The following is a 19,374-nucleotide window of genomic DNA, read 5'->3' on the forward strand; positions in this document are numbered from 1 at the left end:
ATTTTTATGGCTCCATGCAATTTTGTTACATGCGTAGGTGCCTGTAACTACCGTCACAGGGAAGACACAGGACTGTTCCATCAGGGCAAAGACCTTAGGAGATCTCCTCTGCTCTTCCTTGGTAGCCACACCCATCCCCTCCCCCATCTATAACTTCTGGAAACCACTAATCTGTTCTCTAAGAATGTTTTATGCATTGAATCATACAAAATGTAACTTTTGCTGCTTTCCTGCTTTTCCACTCGGCATAATTCTCTTGAGACTCATCCAACTTGTTTGTATCAATACTTTGTTCTTTTTTTATTCCTGACTGGTATTTCATGCTATGAAAGTACAACAGTTGGTTTTTTATTCCTGACTGGTATTTCATGCTATGAAAGTACAACAGTTGGTTAAACCTTTCACTCATTGGAGGATATTTGGATTATTTCCAGTTTTTTACTATATAAGAAAGAAAGCTGCTAGGAACATTTTTGTACAGGTTTTAATGTGAGCCTAAATTTTCATTCCTCTCAGATAAAAGCCCAGGAGTGCTATTTCTGCATAATATAGTAAGGTTATATTTAGTTTAAAAAAAATTTTTTTAAAGAAACCATCAAACTATTTCCCAGAGTAGTTGTACCATTTTACATCCCTGCCATCAGTGTATAAGAAATCTAGTTTCTCTGCATCCTCTGCAGCATTTGGTGTTTTACTTTTTTTTTTTAATATCAGCTATTTTAATAGGTGTGTTGATATCTCATCATGGCCTTAATTTGCCTTTCCCTAGTGGTTAATGATGCTGAACTTCTTTTCATGTGCTTATTTTTCATCTATATCTCCTCTTTAGTGACATGTCTGTTAGTGTCTTTTGCCCATTTTCTAATTGGATTGTTTTGTACTTTTGTTTTGAGAGTTCTTCATATATTCTAGATAGGGGTCTTTTGTCAGATATGTGGTTTACAAATATTTTCTCTTTCTCTAAGTCTGTAGATCATCTTTCCATTCTCTTTTTTTGTTGTTGTTTTGCAGAACAAAAGTTTTAAATTTTGGTAATACGCAATTTTTTTGTTTTTCTTTTATGGATTGTGCTTTTGGTGTCATCTATAAGAACTCGTCATCTTGCTATATAGGTCTTGAAGATTCTTTCTTATGTAGCTTTACATTTTGCTTTTAAATCCTTGATCAATTTCTAATTAATTTTTGTGTAAAGTGTGAGATTTTGCTTTAGGCTCACTTTTTCCCCTATGGATATCCATTGCTCCAGCACCATAAATTGAAAAGATTATCCTTTCTCAAATGAATTGCCTTTGCATTTTTGTACAAAGTCAATTGGTCATACATTTGGGCGTTTATTTGTAGGTTCTCTATTCTGTTCCCTTGATCTGTATTTCTGTTCTTCTGCCAGTACCACATTGTCTTGAGTACTGTTACTGTAGTTGTAGAGTAAGTTTTCAAATCAAGGTAAAATAATTTCTCTAATTATTCTTTATTTTTAAAAATGCTTTAACTATTCTTTATTATTTGCCTTTCCATATATATTAGAATAAACTTTTCTATAGCTCTAGGACTTTGATAAATATTATATTAAACTTACAGATCAATTTGGAGAGAATTGGCATCTGAAAATATTGAAGCTTCTATCCATGAATACAGTATGGCCTCCTTTTATTCAGAGCTTTGATTTCTTTCATTGGTGTTTTGTAGTTTTCAGTGTACAAGTGCTATGTAGATTTTATTAGATTTGTACCTATGTACTTCATTTTTAGTGATTATAAATTGCAATGTGTTTTTAATTTACACTGCATTTCTGAAATAAAATTTTCTTGGTTGTGGTGTAGAATTATTTTTATATATTGCTGGATTTGATTTGCTAGTATTTTGTTGAGGATTATTGTACTTATGATCATGAAGGATATTAGTATTTTTTCCTTTTTTTGTACTTTTTGTCTGGTTTTGGTATTAGATAATACATGATTTGGGAAGTGTTCTATACTCTTCTACTATCTGGAAGAGATTGGGTAGAATTGATCTTAATTCTTTGAATATTTGGTAAAATTTCCCACTGCAACCACATAGACTTGGAGATTTTTTTCCTTAGGAATCTTTAAACTACAAATTTAATTTCTTTAATAGTTGTAAGGCTTTACATCATCTATTTAATTTATGTCATCTATTTAATGTTAGTTAATTTTTGGTATTTTGTGCTTTTTGAGGAAATGGTCCATTTTATCTAAGTTGTTGAATTTGTGTGTAGAGCTGTTTATAGTAGTCCATTACTATGGCCTTAATATCTGCAGGATTTGTAATTATATTCATTGTTTCATTCCTAATATTGGTCATTTGTGCCTTCCTTCTTCTGTCAGTCTTCCTAGACATTTGTCACTTTGTTCATCTTGTCAAAAAACTAGGGGTTTTTTGTTCATCAATTTTCTCTTTTAATTTCATTAGTTTCTGCTGTTATTTTTACTTTTTCTTTTCTTCTGCTATCTTTGGGAATATTTTGCTATCATTTTTCAAACTTCTTAAGGTGAGAGCTTAGATAATTTGAGAACTTTCCTCTTTTTTAATGTAAACATTTTGTACTTTAAATTTCCCTCTCAGAAGTGCTTTAGCCACATCTTACAAATTTACATATATATAATTTTTCATTCAGTTGACTGTATATTTGATTTCTCTTGTGACTTCCTCTGTGATCCACAGACTATGAAGTATAAATTGTAGAGAGAGAGAGAGAGAGAAATCAGATCTCTAAGTCTATTACATCTTGTTCAGAACTAGAAGTTCTAAAGCAAGTCATGTGAAAGTGCAAACATTTGAGCTTTGCATTAAACTTTCATTCACTTATCAAGCATTTCCTAAAATCTTCCACTGAATCAACCTGTTATGCATGGAGCATCTACCTCTTATATGTGGGGTACTGTTATTCTTCCTTTAGATTGTACAGAGTCAAATGAAATAGTCTTGCCTCCCAAGCGTGAAGCTGGTGATGGTTCAGCCTGGTTGAAGCTCCTGATGTCTGGTCCATTTTCTTTCTCTGATGCTGACTGGTTTGTCTCTTCTACTTCCCATTTGAGAGGCTTTCAACAGCTTCATAGTCTTCCTAAAAGGGTCAATTTTGGGATGTGCTCCTTGAGGATATGCCTTGAGGTAGCGATGGAGACAAAGGTAAGTCTGCTAACTGTGAGGTGAAAGCACTGTTTTTTGAAATCAATAATTAGAAGAATCTGGTAGAAATGACTTTAGATAGAAATGGTACAGTTTGTATTTTCAGTGTTTGAAAAAATAAAAAAGAAACCTCAATAATTCAAGAAATCCAGAGAGCTCAAGTTCATTTAGAAAATATCTTCCTAAGTGACTTACTCATATATATAAAACCCGCATCAAGTAGAGAAATATTATAAGAAATTCCCTGATAAAGAACAAATATGCTATGATGTGTTTTAATCAGTGGATTGAGTATTCCTTCCTTTGGAGGCTGATCCTCACTTCACTGTCTTAATTCCATCTCTCCTCATCTTTCCCCTAGATAAGTAGCTCCTGGCCTGAGAGCTGCTGTGCTTCCTCCCATTGGATCTTTTCTCACGGTCATTCTCTAACTTGGCATGTATATGCAGCTAAATGATCAATGGCTCCATGAAACAGAACTCCATTGCATTGTATTCTGCAGTTGTTGGGAGGAGCACCTATAAATGTCAATTACCTCTTGTTGGCTGATGATATTGTTCAGTTATTCGATATCTTCATCATTTTTCTGCCTTTTAGGTCTATGAATTTTTTGAAAGTGGGGTCATGAAGCCCCCAACTATAATTGTGGATTTGTCTACTTATTTTTTCAGCTCTTTTAGTTGTGTATATTTTGCAGCTCTGTTGTTTGTTGCAAGTACACTTAGGATCACTGTCTTCTGGTGGATTGACTGCTTTTAATCATTATATAATATCTTTCTTTGTTCCTGATAATTATCTTTGCTCTGAAGTCTTATTTTATCCGTTATTAAGGAATGATTCTCTCTAAATCTCTCTGGTTCGCTGGGATAAGCAGTTCTGTTTTTGCATCCTTCAGGAAGGTGTAATGGCTCTGTCCTGCACCCAGGGAGGCCTCTGTAGTTAATGTGTTGACCCAAGAGAGGAGGAAGAGAAAGCTGGTGTCACAAAATGACTGACAGTACCTGCTATTTTTACCCACAAGGTCCCCTCACCCAAGAAAGAGACGGTAAAGAGGAGGGGATCTTGCAAGGAGCTGGAAATCTTACTGGAGTTGGACAAATAAGAAAGGAACATGAGAGGTTTTTCTTAGTGACAGCAATTTAAATCCTGGCCTTGTGTGGCCTGAGGAAATATGGACTGAGTGAGCAAATAAGTAATTCACAGTTTGCTTTTTTTTTCTTGCTTTACACACAGTCATCCTCCTTGAGGACTCTATGACATCTCTGGTAGTTATATTTTCAAAAAAATCTAAAAGCTTTGATGTAAAACCATGGGTAAAATTGATTTTATCAATTTGACCAATAAGCAAACAAACAGATCTCTTATATAATTTAGGAGCTCAAGCTTGACTTTTAGATATGAAGATTTAATTTAATAAAGTTCACATTTTGTTCAGTTTAGTAATTGCACTTTTTGTTTTTGTATCAGTGCTTCAAGAAAAATTCATTCAGTATTTAATGGATTAAAAGCTAATGAATTTACTCTGCTTTCAGGAAATCAAGATAAATTCATCATAAGTTATATACTATATTGTATATCGTTGCTACTAAAAGTAGTAAGATAAGTGACTGTCACGTCATAGATAATTATCTTGGGATAATCAATTAGAGAATGATAGGCCTGGAAGGAATCTTTGAGATTGACTTGTTCAGCCCTTAATTTTATAGAGGTAGAGCTGGTGTCCAGCAAGGGGAGCTGACTAGGAAGGGACAGATGGACCAGGGCGTCTTAGCCCTGAAAAATGTCTCCTGGGAAAAATACAAGGAAAAACTTCATTTCCTCTTATTTTATTTTTGTTATCTCTTTAAAGTAATATTTTTAATAACGTGATGTAATTTGCCATTCTGTAGACTGAGAAACTTTGCTAAATGAATTGATAGAAAGGAATAGAAAGAACTGAATTCTAAAAGAGTATATTGAAAAAGTTTTTAGGAGGATAAAAGACTTGAGTTTTATTCCCCCCATGAAAAGTTTTTAAAAATATTACCACCAACAAAAGATAAATAAATGATAAAATTTGAACTAGCAAAACCATTTTTAAAATAGCACTTATAAGAGCTTTGAAGTGAGAAGTTTGACTTTTAATCCTGAAGCTAAAAATTTATTTGAAGGGTAATAGATTAGATTGCACACAGTCTATCAATAAACAGCTTTTGAGTTGTTCTATCAGTAACTGAACACAGAGCTGTTTCCTGTAGTGGAATCTATACTATTTAATGAGTAGATCTCTGAATCTGAGAATTAGAATAACTTCTTTCTGCCAGCAACAAGAAATATTTTAATTCTACCTCTGGAATACACTGATCAATTACAAGTCACCTCTCTTGGGAGATTTATTAATGTTAAGAATGGAATGAAAGTTTTTGGTTAGGTAATATGTACGAGAAATGTTTGCAAAAAATGCGTTTAATATGCAATCAGTAAAAATAGAATTATTGAGTCAGCACAATTAGACAAAAAGCCTTGGTCAGCAAGAAAGTCATGTCTGGGCCAAAGATATATTTGAATATTTAAGCACAGTTTGGGAGTTCTGGCAATCACAAGAGAAGGGAGAAAGTTTGTGAAGCTGGTGCAGGTAACAGCGACTAAGATCATTACAATAAGGAGTTTACTTTATCTTTTCATAGATTTGAGTCTAGAATACATATGATAAAAGTCTGAATCACCTGGGATACTAGGCTAGGCATCTCAGTTTTTTTCAGCCTAGAGGATTTATATATTAGCAGATGAGGTGCAAGTTGAAACCTTTAGATACCTTATTCCCAACTGAACATCAAGTTCCAATTAAATATGAACAAATATGAGCTTTCAAGTGCCTTTGAGTAATATTTAAAATTATTTACTCTTTCCTATGAAATCATTTATCATTTTTCCTCACTTCTGGAACAATCTGCCATCTTAAATATTTTGGCTTGATAAACAGACTTCACAACTTTTTACTTCCTTCTGAAATTCAACACCGGTGACCTTAATAAAACTCCCAAACCAGATTCTCATTTAATTAGGTTTTTAGTATAGTGAGGAGCAGCTCTTCAAGGTTAATAATTTCTCCATCATTTAACAAGTGTTACCTTCATCAACAGACTTCAGCCGTCACCCCATACTTATTCATTGCATTTTGTAAATGAAAAACAAGGATATTTTTTTAAATGTTGAGCTTTCCTCAGCCACATTAAGAATATTTAAGACTTCAAGTTAAACATAGACTGTTTTTGATAAACAATAGTATTTTACAATACCAAGAATAAAAGGTGAGTTGGCTTTGGTATGAGTGTCACTTCTTTGTATGTCTTCATCTTCTTGCAGACTTGAAAAGTACATTCTTTTCATATAAATTCTTCTTCTTTCTAAACAGTGTTTCAAAACCAGGAAGAAAGTTAATCTATGAAGTAAGCAATAGAAAAATTAAATATAAATGTAGCAGAAAACTAAAAGAGTGCCCTTTTGTCCCATGTCTTTGTGGGCTTTGTCCTGAGTTATGACTATGTTTGTATGTGTGTGATCTCTATAAACTTTCTGTTCTATGGAGCTAATAAGAAATATATTTCTTCAATATCCTTGAAAATAACTATCTTGTGTGTTTATTTCCAATGGTACTCTGGGTCAAAGGCTATTTTTTTTTTTCTTTTTTGCAGTACGCAGGCCTCTTACTGTTGTGGCCTCTCCCGTTGCAGAGCACAGGCTCCGGACGTGCAGGCTCAGCGGCCATGGCTCATGGGCCCAGCCGCTCCGTGGCATGTGGGATCCTCCCGGACCGGGGCACGAACCCGTGTCCCCTGGATCGGCAGGTGGACTCTCAATCACTGCACCACCAGGGAAGCCCTTGGAAACATCTTTTAAAAATAAATTTTAAGTCAGTCAGTCACTTAAGCAATTTTAAGTTATTAATAGAGGGGAGAGAGTGTTTATTGTTCAATTTAGATTTTCTTTAAACAAAAAGAAATAGAATACTTGAGATAAAACTAAAATCACCCTTGTTTTCCTTTTACTTCCTATCTACATTGTTCTGGCCAGAACAAATCACTCTCATGAATTTGGTGTGCATTCTTCCAACCACTATATTTTTACTTCCATTAATTAGCTCTGTTATCTTTAAAATTTATAGTATTGCTTGGCATATCTTCAAATTTACACAAATCATATGATAGTCTATGAGGTCTTTTAACTTAAAATTGTCACATTCAACTTTATGTTTTTGAAAGCTAGCTGTGTTGATATGTAGAGGACTCCTTCATTCATTTTGCTGCTGTGCAGTGTTCTGTTGTTTGCCTGAATCTCAGTTCTGTTGTTTGCCTGAATCTCAGTAGTTTTGAACTTTCCATTTTCAGGTTTAAAATAATGCAGCAGTGAACAATCTCATCCATGTTTTCTGATCTCATGTCTGAGATGTTTTCTAGAGAATTCACATACAATTTATAGAATGAAGGATTATTATTCAGAAAACACAAAGACTTCCTGTAAATCAACTAGGGAAATGAAAGGACAGCACAATAGAAAAATACAACAAGGTTATTGACGGGAAATTTGGAGAACAGATACTTGATTCAGTAATTACCAATTTACAAAACAAGTAAAGAAAAAGCAAAAGGAAGAAAAATCCATTAGTAAACAGGAATACTGGAAGGTAAACAGTGAAATAATATTTGCATTCATTAGACTGAAAATCTTAAAGAGTCTGACAATACCAAATTTTGGTGATTATGTAAAAAAATAGGAATGCCTGTATCTACCTGAAGAGAGTTAAAATTGGTAAATTACTTTGGAGAATAATTTGATAGTAGTTAATAATTTTGGAATGAACTAATATTTACACATTTACAATTATACCTCTCAACTATTAAAACATTTTCTGTTATGATTGAATATTAATATTTACTATGAATGAAAGGTGTTTCTTCAATTATTGAGGCAATCCTACAACTTTTCTCCATTACAATATAATTTCTGATGTTGAGCCAACCTCATGTTTCTGGCATGACATCTATTTGTTCAAGATGAATGTTGTTGTTTATACACTGTTAGTTTTGATATAAGTATTTTATTTAGAATTTTTGTATCTTCGTTTGGGGTTGGCAGAATAATGTCGCCCCAAAGATGTCCACATCAGAATCCTCAGAACCTGTTAATGTGTTACCTTACATTTAAAAAAGGGACTTTGGGGCTTCCCTGGTGGCGCAGTGGTTGAGAGTCCGCCTGCCGATGCAGGGGACACGGGTTCGTGCCCCGGTCCGGGAAGATTCCACATGCTGTGGAGCGGCTGCGCCCATGAGCCATGGCCGCTGAGCCTGCGCGTCCGGAGCCTGTTGCTCCGCAACGGGAGAGGCCACAACAGTGAGAGGCCCGCATACCGCAAAATAAATAAATAAAAACAGAATAAAAAAGGGACTTTGTAGTTGTGATTAAGTTAAGGATTTTGAGATGGGAGATTATTCTGGTATCTAGTATGGCCAATCTAATCACAAGTGTTCTCACAGGAGAGAACACCAGAGTCAAAGAAGGAGGCTTGACAAGGAAGCAGTGATCAAAGTGATGCCAGACAAGAGCCCATTAATGCTGCAGCCTCTAGAAACTGGAAAAGGCAAGGAAGATTCTCCCTAGAGCCTCCACAAAGGGATGCAGCTCTGCCAACCCATTTTAGATTTCTAACCACTTGAACTGTAAGATGTGTAGTTTGTACCACTGTGTTTGTGGTAATTTGCTACACCGGCAATAAGAAACTAGTACAGTATCTTTAATTGTAATTGGTATTTTTCTTGTATTTGCTTTGTTTGTTGCCAAGGTTATATTTGCTTCATAAAACCAGCTAAATAGCTTCCTGAGATTTTTATTCTTTGAATCAGTTTGAAAAGAGATAGAGACCATCCACTCTTTCAAAATTTGGTAAGGAATGTCTTTGAAATTACCTGGACCACGGTGTGTTTATTGTTTGCATGAGGATTGGGGAAAGGCATGGGCAAAATGTTTTCCAACAATTTTGGTGCCCTTTTTGCAAATGGTGACTTCATGTTTTCAGTTTATTCTTGTGTCAGTTTTGATAGTTGAAAAGTTTATAATTTTCTGTTTCATCTAAAACTTTAATTTACTCACCCTAGTTGTTTGTAGTATTCTTTTGGGGGTTTTTTTAAGATTTTTTTTTAACGTGGACCATTTTTAAAGTCTTAATTGAATTTGTTACAATATTGCTTCTGTTTTCTGTTTTGGTTTTTTGAGGCATGTGAGATCTTATCTCCCCAACCAGGGATTGAACCCGCACCCCCTGCATTGGAAGGCAAAGTGTTTAACCACTGGACCGCCAGAGAAGTCCCCTCTTTTGTTATTTTTAAAACATATAATACACTTTCTTTTTTTCTAGTATTTTTTAATTCTTGCTGTCTTTTTCTTTTTAAATCAGTCCTCTTGAAGTTATTTCAGTTTTTTCCAGGCTCTGTTTTAATTTTTGTCATGTCCCTTTTTCTCTAGCTTTATTCAGGTATAACTTACATACAATAAACTTTGCTAATTTTAGTATTCAGTTTATTCATATTTAACAATTGTACATAGTCACCAAGCAAGATATTGAAATTTTCATAACCCCAGAAAGTTTCCTTGTGCTCCCCTGCAATCCATCTTCTCCATTGATCCTTAGCCCCAGTCACTGATGTGCTTTTTGTCACAGTAGTTTTGCCTAGCCTGGAATTTTATAGAAATGGAATGATACAATAAGTACTTGTTTATAGTTGACAGCTTTTACTTTATGTCATGTTTTCAAGATTCATCCATGTTGTTGTGTATGTCAATAGTTTTTTCTTTCTTGTTCTAATTAATATTTTATAGTGTAGGGATACTATAATTTGTTTATCCATTCACCACTTGATGTACATTTGGGTTGTTTCCACTGTTTGGATAATATGAATAATGCCACTCTGAACATTTACATACAAGTCTTTATGTAGACATATGTCTTCATTTCTTTGGGGTAAATTCCAAGGAATAGGCCTGCTTGATTTGGATGGTAGGTGTATGCCTAAGTTTATAAGATACAAGTTATTTTTCAAAGTGACTACACCATTATGTATTCCTTCCAGCAATGCAGAAGGTTTCTAGGTGCGCTGCACTTTCAGCAACACACCCTTGTCAGTCTTGTTAATTGTAGCTGTTCTAGTAAGTAGTTTGGCTTTCATCTTACCTGATAATAGTGACTTTGAACATCATGGATAGGATTGAATTTGGGTCTACAGGTTTTGTTGTTGTTGTTTAATTATTTATTTTGGGCTGCATTGGGTCTTCGTTGCTACGTGCGGGCCCTCTCCAGTTGCGACGAGCTGGGGCTGCTCCCCGCCGCAGTGCGCGGGCCTCTCACCACAGTGGCCTCTCCCGTTTCAGGGCATGGGCTCTAGGCGCACGGGCTTCAGTAGTTGTGGTTCGCAGGCTCCAGAGCGCAGGCCCAGTAGTTGCACATGGGCCCAGCTGCTCCACAGCATGTGGGATATTCCCAGACCAAGGCACGAACCCGTGTCCCCTGCATTGTCAGGCAGACTCCTAACCACTGCACCACCAGGGAAGCCCAGGTCTACAGTTTTATTACTTTTTTCTTGTTACTCCTTCTGACTTTGTTCCTCCTTTTCTACAATTTTTGATTGTCTTAATATTATTGTCTTAATTATCTTATACTATTAGACAACTTTATTTTTAAAGTTGTTTCATGCCTAGTATTTTGAAGTATATTTTAGTGTTTGTTCTAGGAATTAAAAATCCTTAAGTTTTCACAATCTATTTATAATTAATATTATGCTACTTCACACAAAATGTAGAAATCTTAAAATCATATAAGTCCATTTACACCTCTCCCCTGTACTTTATGCTACAGTTGTTATATATATGTGCACTATACATAGGAAGGTATAATTTTTGCTCAAACTGTCATATATTTTATAAAGAAATTAAGAGTAAAATGCGAAACATCAATATTTTTATTTACATAGATAAAAATTTTTTTATCCTCTTCCAAGTTTTCATATATCATTTCTCTTGCACCTGAAGAATATGTCTGTTGCCATTTATTTTAGTGCCAGTCTTTTGGCAGTGAACACTTTTAGGTTTCTTTATTTAAAATGTCTTTATTTTACATTAATTAATTAAGAATACTTTCTCTTACATAGAATTCTTAGTCAATGGTTGTGTTTCAGCACTTGAAATATGTTTCACTATCCTCTTGCTTCCATAGCTTTGAGGTGAAATCAGCGTTCAGTGAAATCATTCTGCTGTATATAATATGCCTTTTATTTTTTATGTGTGTTCAAAATTTTTTCTTTATCTCTAGCTTTTACTGGATTGATTCTAAGGTACCTAGGCAAAACCTACTTTATGTTTATTATGCTTGGAGATTCCTGTGCATCTCAAACATATAATTTTTTCTTCTGTCCAGTTTGACTAACTGAACATTATTTCTTCAAATATTTTTCTGTCCATTCTACCTCTCTCTTCTTTTTTTTCCGAGACTTCAATTGCACAAATGTTGCAATCTAAAAAGTCCCTAAGTCCTTGTACGTTTTAATTTTTATTTATTTATACTTCAATCTGGATACCTGTATTTGAGTTCATTGTTACTTTCCTCTGTCCTCTATATTATTCCATATTGAATGAAGAATATGAAAAATATTCTAACTGTATTACAAATATATGAAACAAAAGGTGCAGGGGAAAACTTACCTAACTAGCTTTCTAAAAGAGTGGAGTCTGTAAGAAAAAAAAAAGAAAAAAAAAACTAAACAAAACCAAGACAAAAAAGTACATAAGCACTGTGCTCTAGTTGGCAAAATTGTGTCTTAAATGGGTATGGTTTAAAATTTTGATACCACTATATAGGATATTAGAATTGAACAGTTAAGTAAGTGGATAACAAATGGTGGGAGTCAACTGTCTCATGGTCGGAATGACAGTTTACAGAGAAGCAAGAGGAGGAAACTAGAATGATATACGGTGGTGATGATTTAGCGCAGTATGAACTAATGTTTAGTTTAGCATAGATATCAATGGTTACATATAAGAATATTTGTAAATAAGTGTGTATACATAGACTAGAATACATATACATATATTTCCTCATTTTTTCAACTAAGAGTGCCTAGAAGAACCGATGTAGCAATGAGAGTAACTGGTACTCAGATACTGGTTTCTAATACCAATCTCTAATAAAAAGGACTCAAAACCAGTGTTTCTTAAAGAAATGTCTGATTCTAGGAATGGGGAAAGAAATATATGAAATGAGTCTGGAGTACTTTGTAGTATCATAAAACAAGGAAGTTCTTAAGAAAAATCAAACATTGATGGAGGTATGTCATAGCATCATAGTGCACATGAGCCACGTGAAAGAGCTCCCCATGGCCAGTGCCGGAAGAACTTGAGCCAAAACCCGATACAGTAGAATTAGATTATTAACCAAAGTATAAAATAAATATGGAGAAAAGGCAAATATTTCTTTCAGAAGAATTCCAAATAATTTATGGAGATACTCCCTACTAGGGGGTAGAGCGTAACCCTTCTCCCCCTACTTGAGTGTGAACTGGGCTTAATGACTTTCTTCCAAAAAACAGAATATTGAAAGAGGGCAAAAAAATAACTTTACAGTGGAGAGACCTGACAAACATGACCTCATCCAGGTGACCAAGGTCAACATCAGCAGTGATAAGTCATGCTGATAGCATATGCCTTTGATATGATATATTGAGCATGGCATTATACCTCAGTGGTCTTCCTCCCCAAAACCATAACCCAAATCTAGTCATGAGAAAAAGGCAAATCACAATTGTAGGATATTCTACACCATTCCTAACTAGTACTCCTCAAAACTGTCAGGGTCACCAAAAGCAAAGGAAGGCTGAAACTATTAAAACCAAGAGGAGTCTAAGAAAACGTGACAACTAAAAGTGATGTGGTACCCTGGGTGGGATCCTGGAATAAGAAAAGGATACTAGGAAAAAACTAAGGAGAGATGAATCAAATATGGACTTTAGTCAATGATAAAGTATCACTCTTGGTCCACTAATTGTAACTAATATGTCATACTAACCTAAGATGTTAATAATAAGAAAAACTGGGTAAGGAGTGTATGAGAACGCTGTACTACCTTTGCAGTTTTTTAGTAAATCTAAAACTGTCCTTAAAACTTATTAAGAAAAAATGAGAAAATATATTTACAGTTTGTTGAATTGCACAATGAATTATATAGATGCCCCAATAACAACAGAAGTTCCATTTTCTTATAGCGCTTTTCTCAGTAATTATAGTAATTATTAAGAAAATTTTATACATGTTCCAGAAATATACATATACACACACGAAAGTACACACGTGTGTGTGTGTATGTATTCTGTATTTGTTGCCAAGCTGTTTGTACTAAAATTCCCAGGATTTTTGGTAAACTCCTATAACAGTATTCTGACTATTCTAAAGTTAGACATAACCCAGTCTTATGAAAACAGGTCGATGACTAATAGCTTTGAATTCCAGGATAAATAAGACTTTCAAGTAACTTTAGATATTATTCATATTTTTAGGATGTTATGTTAATTTTACGATATGTATTTATGAATCTTAATGCTTTGTATATTAATATTTGTGCTATGCCTGGATGATATATTAGCTTAACCTTGGCTTTTGTGTTCAAGATCAATCATTAAAATCATTCCCTTCTATGATTTCTACCATATAATTGAATCCTAGTGAAACCAATCAACATGGCAGCAGATGGGCTCATTTTAAATTATCAGTTTTCATTTAACTACAAGATAAAAAATTGAATTATGCAGTTCATTCCAGAAGTTTTTAGTTAATGAAAACATTCTACAGAAAAAGACTATTGTGTCCTTTTGTAGTATTCCAAATTTTGTCAGAATTATTGAACTCTTTTAAGGTGAATTGAAGAACAAACAAATGTATGTCTGGGGGCAGAGTTGAAATTGTGACCTCAGTTCATTCTACTACACCCAAATGTATCCATGAACTGAGGGGCAGTCTTCCGTTAGAGAGAAGAACCCACACTCTTCCTTTTACATTGGTCCTCCTTGTAAGTATGTGAGAGGGAGAAAGAGATTGGTGTGGTGGTGCCTCCCCATGTATCTGACACTTCAAATGTCTTTGAGGTATTTGTACACTGATGTTAGAATAGGTTATCTGACCCTAATTTTTTCCTAGATAATAATCCATGTCAATTAGCTGAATTAAGGACTGTGTCCTGGTGTGCAGAGACTGGAGAGAAGCAGCAATGTGAAAATCAACTTTCTGCAAGCTGTTACTATAGCTACCAGGATGCAGACTTTTTCTATAACAGCAGCAAACAGAAGTGCTTTCAGACAAGAGAGAAAGGGAAAAGAAATCGGGGCTATTTCCATAGCAACAGAGAGATTTACTGATGTGGGTAGATATATTTTTTTCTATCTAATAATGTTGACAGTAGTCAATAATTTTACAGGAGTACAAACAGCAAACTCTGATCCTGAACTAATGGTTTAAAGCACAAGACATGGAAACTGCATTCATTGAAAATGTCACTAAGGTCCAAAAGTAATGCTGTGAATTGGATGACTGACACTTACTGAGGTGAAGGGATTACTGACTGCTACTAATGTTGCTTTTTTTTTTTTTTTTTTTTGCTGCAAAATTCAGAGAAAATTCTTTTAATCTATTTGTACTAAAGACTGTGTTAGGGGGATGGATGCAAGATATATAATAAGTAGACATTAGAGAAGTGATATAATTGGAATTACATTTAGAATGTGTGAAGGGAATCTGAAAAGACTTGCAACATTTCATAACAAAGGTCTGATAAAAAAAGAGAAGTATAATTGATGCTGCAACCAGAGTGTGCTCACTGGGAGTAAAAGGAGAGAGACTGGAGTGCTGGAAGGCACTTCAGGGTTATGCATGCTCAATTTTCAAATAAAGTGTTAAAAGGCATTCATTCATGTGCATATTTATTGAACCTCTACTGTATGTCAGATACTATTTTGGAGTATGTCAGTGATTTAAACAGACAAGGATTCCTGTCTTTGGGGAGCTGCATTCTCAAGGGAAAGCATAGACAATAAAAAGTAAAGATAATAAGAAAAGTGTGTGTGTGTGTGTGTGTGTGTGTGTGTGTGTGTGTGGCAAGTGTTATAAAATAAAGAAAAATGAGCAGGATAGGGGTGTGAAGGTAGACTTGCAATTCAAGAAAAAGTGTCAAGGTTGGCATCATTGAGTAGGCAATATTTGAGGGAGTTAGCCAAGCTTATATCTTATTTTTTTATTATTTTTCTTATTGGGGTATAGTTGTTTTACAGTGTTGTGCTAGTTTCTACTGTACAGCAGTAATTATCTTATACATATTAGTGTATATATGTCAATCCCAATCTGCCAATTCATCCCACCCTCCCCTTCTTCCCCTTGGTGTCCATATGTTTGTTCTCTACATCTGTGTCTCTATTTCTGCCTTGCAAACTGGTTCATCTGTACCATTTTCCTAAATTCCACATATATGCATTAGTATACAATATTCATTTTTCTCTTTGACTTACTTCACTCCATATGACAGTCTCTAGGTACATCCACATGTCTACAAATGACCCAATTTCGTTCCTTTTTATGGCTGAGTAATATTCCACTGTATATATGTACCACATCTTCTTTATCCATTTGTCTGTCGATGGACATTTTGGTTGCTTCCATGACCTGGCTGTTGTAAAGAGTACTGTAATGAACATTGGTGTGCATGTGTCTTTTTAAATTATGATTTTTCTCTGGGTATATGCCCAGTATTGGGATTGCTGGGTCATATGGTAATTCTATTTTAAGTTTTTTAAGGAACCTCCATACTGTTCTCCATAGTGGCTATATCAATTTACATTCCCCCCAACAGTGCAAACGTATCAATGGACAAAGGATTAATCTCCAAAATATACAAACAGCTCACGCAGCTCAATATCAAAAAAACAACCCAATCAAAAAATGGGTGGAAGACCTAAATATACATTTCTCCAAAGAAGACATATGGGTGGCCAAGAGGCACATGAAAAGATGCTCAACATCACTAATAATTAGAAAAATGCAAATCAAAACTACAATGAGATATCACCACACACTGGTTAGAATGGCCATCATCAAACAATCTGCAAACAATAAATGCTGGAGAGGGTGTGGAGGAAAGGCAACCCTCTTGCACTGTTGGTGGGAATGTAAATTGATACAGCCACTATGGAGAACATTATTGAGGTTCCTTAAAAAACTAAAAGTAGAACTACCATATGACCCAGCAACTCCACTCCTGGGCATATACTCTGAGAAAACCATAATTCAAAAAGTCATGTACCACAATGTTCATTGCAGCACTATTTACAATAGCCAGGACATGGAACCAACCTGAGTCCATCGACAGATGAAAGGATAAAGAAGATGTGGCACATATATACAATGGAATATTACTCAGCCATAAAAAGAAATGAAAATGAGTTGTTTATAGTGAGGTGGATGGACCTAGAGTCTGTCATACAGAGTGAAGTAAGTCAGAAAGAGAAAAACAAATACCGTATGCTAACACATATATATGGAATCTAAAAAAAAAAAAGGTTCTGATGAACCTAGGGACAGGACAGGAATAAAGACACAGATGTAGAGAATGGACTTTGAAGCCAAGGGGAGCAGGAAGAGTAAGCTGGGACGAAGTGAGAGAGTAACCTTGACGTTTATATACTACCAAACGTAAAATAGCTAGCTAGTGGGAAGCAGCTGCATAGCACTGGGATATCAGCTTGGTGCTTTGTGACCACCTAGAGGGGTGGGATAAGGAGGGTGGGAGGGAGGCGCAAGAGGGAGGCGATATAAAGATATATGTATGCATATAGCTGATTCACCTTGTTACACAGCAGAAACTAACATGACATTGTAAAGCAATTATACGCCAATAAAGATGTTAAAAAAAAAAATAACAAGCGCTGGACTTCTGCTTCTGATAATGATGAATAAGGGAGATCAGAACAACTAACCCACTAAAACTTACCACAAAAGCTGAACGAAATATAAAAATTCTGCTTGAAAGTGTGAGAAATCTAGCATCATGACTGGGAAAACTTTTGTAACAAAGATTCAAATGATAAAGAAAATTGGCAGTGAGTAGCCAGACAGTTATGGCTATGTTACTTTAAGGAACATCTGCATTTTGGAAGAGGCTGTTGACAGACTGAGACTCTGAGCAGAAATTCTAGCCAGCCATGCATGGCTTGGGGACAAAAATTGGAGTCTAGGGCCCTCCAAGAGAAGGTCTGGTATAACCTGCAAACTTTGAGTGGCAACTCCCAACGTCTACAGGTAAAGAGTAAAAGTGGAATAGAAGTAGACCCACCCTGAATCCAGCTCCTGAAATGGGGAAAATGTAAGGAGCAAATGCAGCTGTCATTATCTGCAGATAATTAAGGATGCAGACTGGTCCTGTGGAATGAGAAGCTCAGCGGGTCTTCTCCTGGCAAAACAACTGTTCAGCTTTAGAAAATTATAAACACACACACACACACACACACACACACACACACACACACAATCATTTAAAGTCTCTCTAGCTCATCCTGAGTGTATGCAACAAATGGATAAACATCCATTCAAGAAATCTACTAAATCTCAGTAAGAGTAGCAGTGTTACTGGACCAAAATTGGGTCTGCTCACCTGCACACAGTAAAGCAAACTACTGATACCAGGTGGTAGTGAAAGAAAGTGCAGCGTTTATTGAAGGTGCAGAAAAGGAGTCTGGGACAGGTAATGCTCAAAAAACTCAAACTCCTCAATGGGTTTCAGGGAAGCATTTTTAAAGGCAAGGTTGAGGGAGGAGAGTCTTGGGGTCTGGGATCAGCTCATGCACAATTCTCTGATTGGTTGATGGTGAGGTTACAGGGTGGTGTAACGCGTTAATATTATCAGTCCTCAGGCTCCAATAGGCTTGGGGGCTACATGCTCATTTTCATCAAGTAGTTCACATCTTCCATTTGGTGGGGATTTTAGCATCAGTAAAACAACTCCAGACTGTGCGTCAGACACTCTTATCTATGTCATTCAAGGAGGAACTAAAGATTCTGTAATTGCTATATGGCCAATATACTGTTTGATTTTTAAGATTCTTTTTTTTTTTTTTTTTTTTGATGTGGATCTTTTTTTAAAGTCTTTATTGAATTTGTTACAATATTGCTTCTGTTCTATGCCTTGGTGTTTTGGCCGTGAGGCCCATGAGATCCTAGCTCCCTGACCAGGGATAGAACCCACACTCCTGCATTGGAAGGCAAAGTCCTAACCACTAGACTACTAGGGAAACCTTGATTTACTGTTTAAATTCTTACCATGTCTCCTGGCCTAAACTGTTACTTTTGTTCACATTCTTTCAATCATTAATTCTTGAGCCAAGATTTTGTGACTCAGGGGAGACCTAGGAGAGTACAACTTTTCTACAAATAAGAGCAGGCAGAGGACATAAGGGGCCATATCTGTTCTGGGATGGCTCCTTAGGGTCTTGCTCGATTACAGCTGGAGTCTGTGACATTTGAGCCACACCTGCTGCCCATGCCACCCCCACTTCATTTTATGGAAGCTCTACTTCAGGCACTGTACTCTGGACAGGTGCAGCCAGCAAGATAGGGGCTCCCTTTCCCCTACATCCCATTGTTATTGAACTCAGGTCCAGCTGCTCACCACTTGAAAATCACCCGAGAGAGAGGCAGGTGTTGGTAGAAAGGAAAATTGCTTTTAATCAGAATTCTGGAAATCTGGGGAGTTGGTGGACTCAGTGTCTCCAAAAACCATCTCCAAAGATTCTGCTCTGCCATGAAAGTTTTTAAAGCAAAAAAAACCTCGGTTAATCATTGAGATGGGGGTCAGAGTCAACACCATCCTCCACTGCAGTCCTGTCAACTTATTGTGATCTTTCTTTATATGCTAACTTGTTCACACAGTTTGTTCGTGAGATTACTGAAGGGGAAGCTACTAGGGAAGAGATCTGGTCATCAGTTTACTTATTCTTCATTTCTACTTCTTTGATCTATGGAAAGAACCAACAGGTTAGGCAAGCTATTGTGTGATCAAAAGATTTGAAAGGTGTGCTTGTGCTGGAGATGAGTAGAGCATGGAGGTGACTGGTTTAAGTTTAGTGACAATATAGCTTTGCTAAAGTGACAAGACAAAGGGGCTTCCTGCTG

At 35.8% G+C, this 19,374-nt stretch overlaps 1 protein-coding gene across 1 annotated transcript in view; it reads left to right on the forward strand.

Moving 5' to 3' along the window:
- The window catches only part of LOC103069297 (gamma-aminobutyric acid receptor subunit gamma-3-like), a 249,259-nt gene that overhangs the window by 29,829 nt on the left and 200,056 nt on the right, over positions 1–19,374 (forward strand). The window contains exon 3 of the mRNA XM_007460909.1: positions 2,918–3,147. Within this exon, the coding sequence (XP_007460971.1) occupies positions 2,918–3,147 (230 nt within the window). The remainder of the gene's footprint in view (positions 1–2,917; positions 3,148–19,374) is intronic.

The sequence above is a fragment of the Lipotes vexillifer genome, unplaced genomic scaffold, assembly GCF_000442215.2.
Source record: "Lipotes vexillifer unplaced genomic scaffold, Lipotes_vexillifer_v1.1 scaffold1900, whole genome shotgun sequence".
Taxonomy (NCBI): domain Eukaryota; kingdom Metazoa; phylum Chordata; class Mammalia; order Artiodactyla; family Lipotidae; genus Lipotes; species Lipotes vexillifer.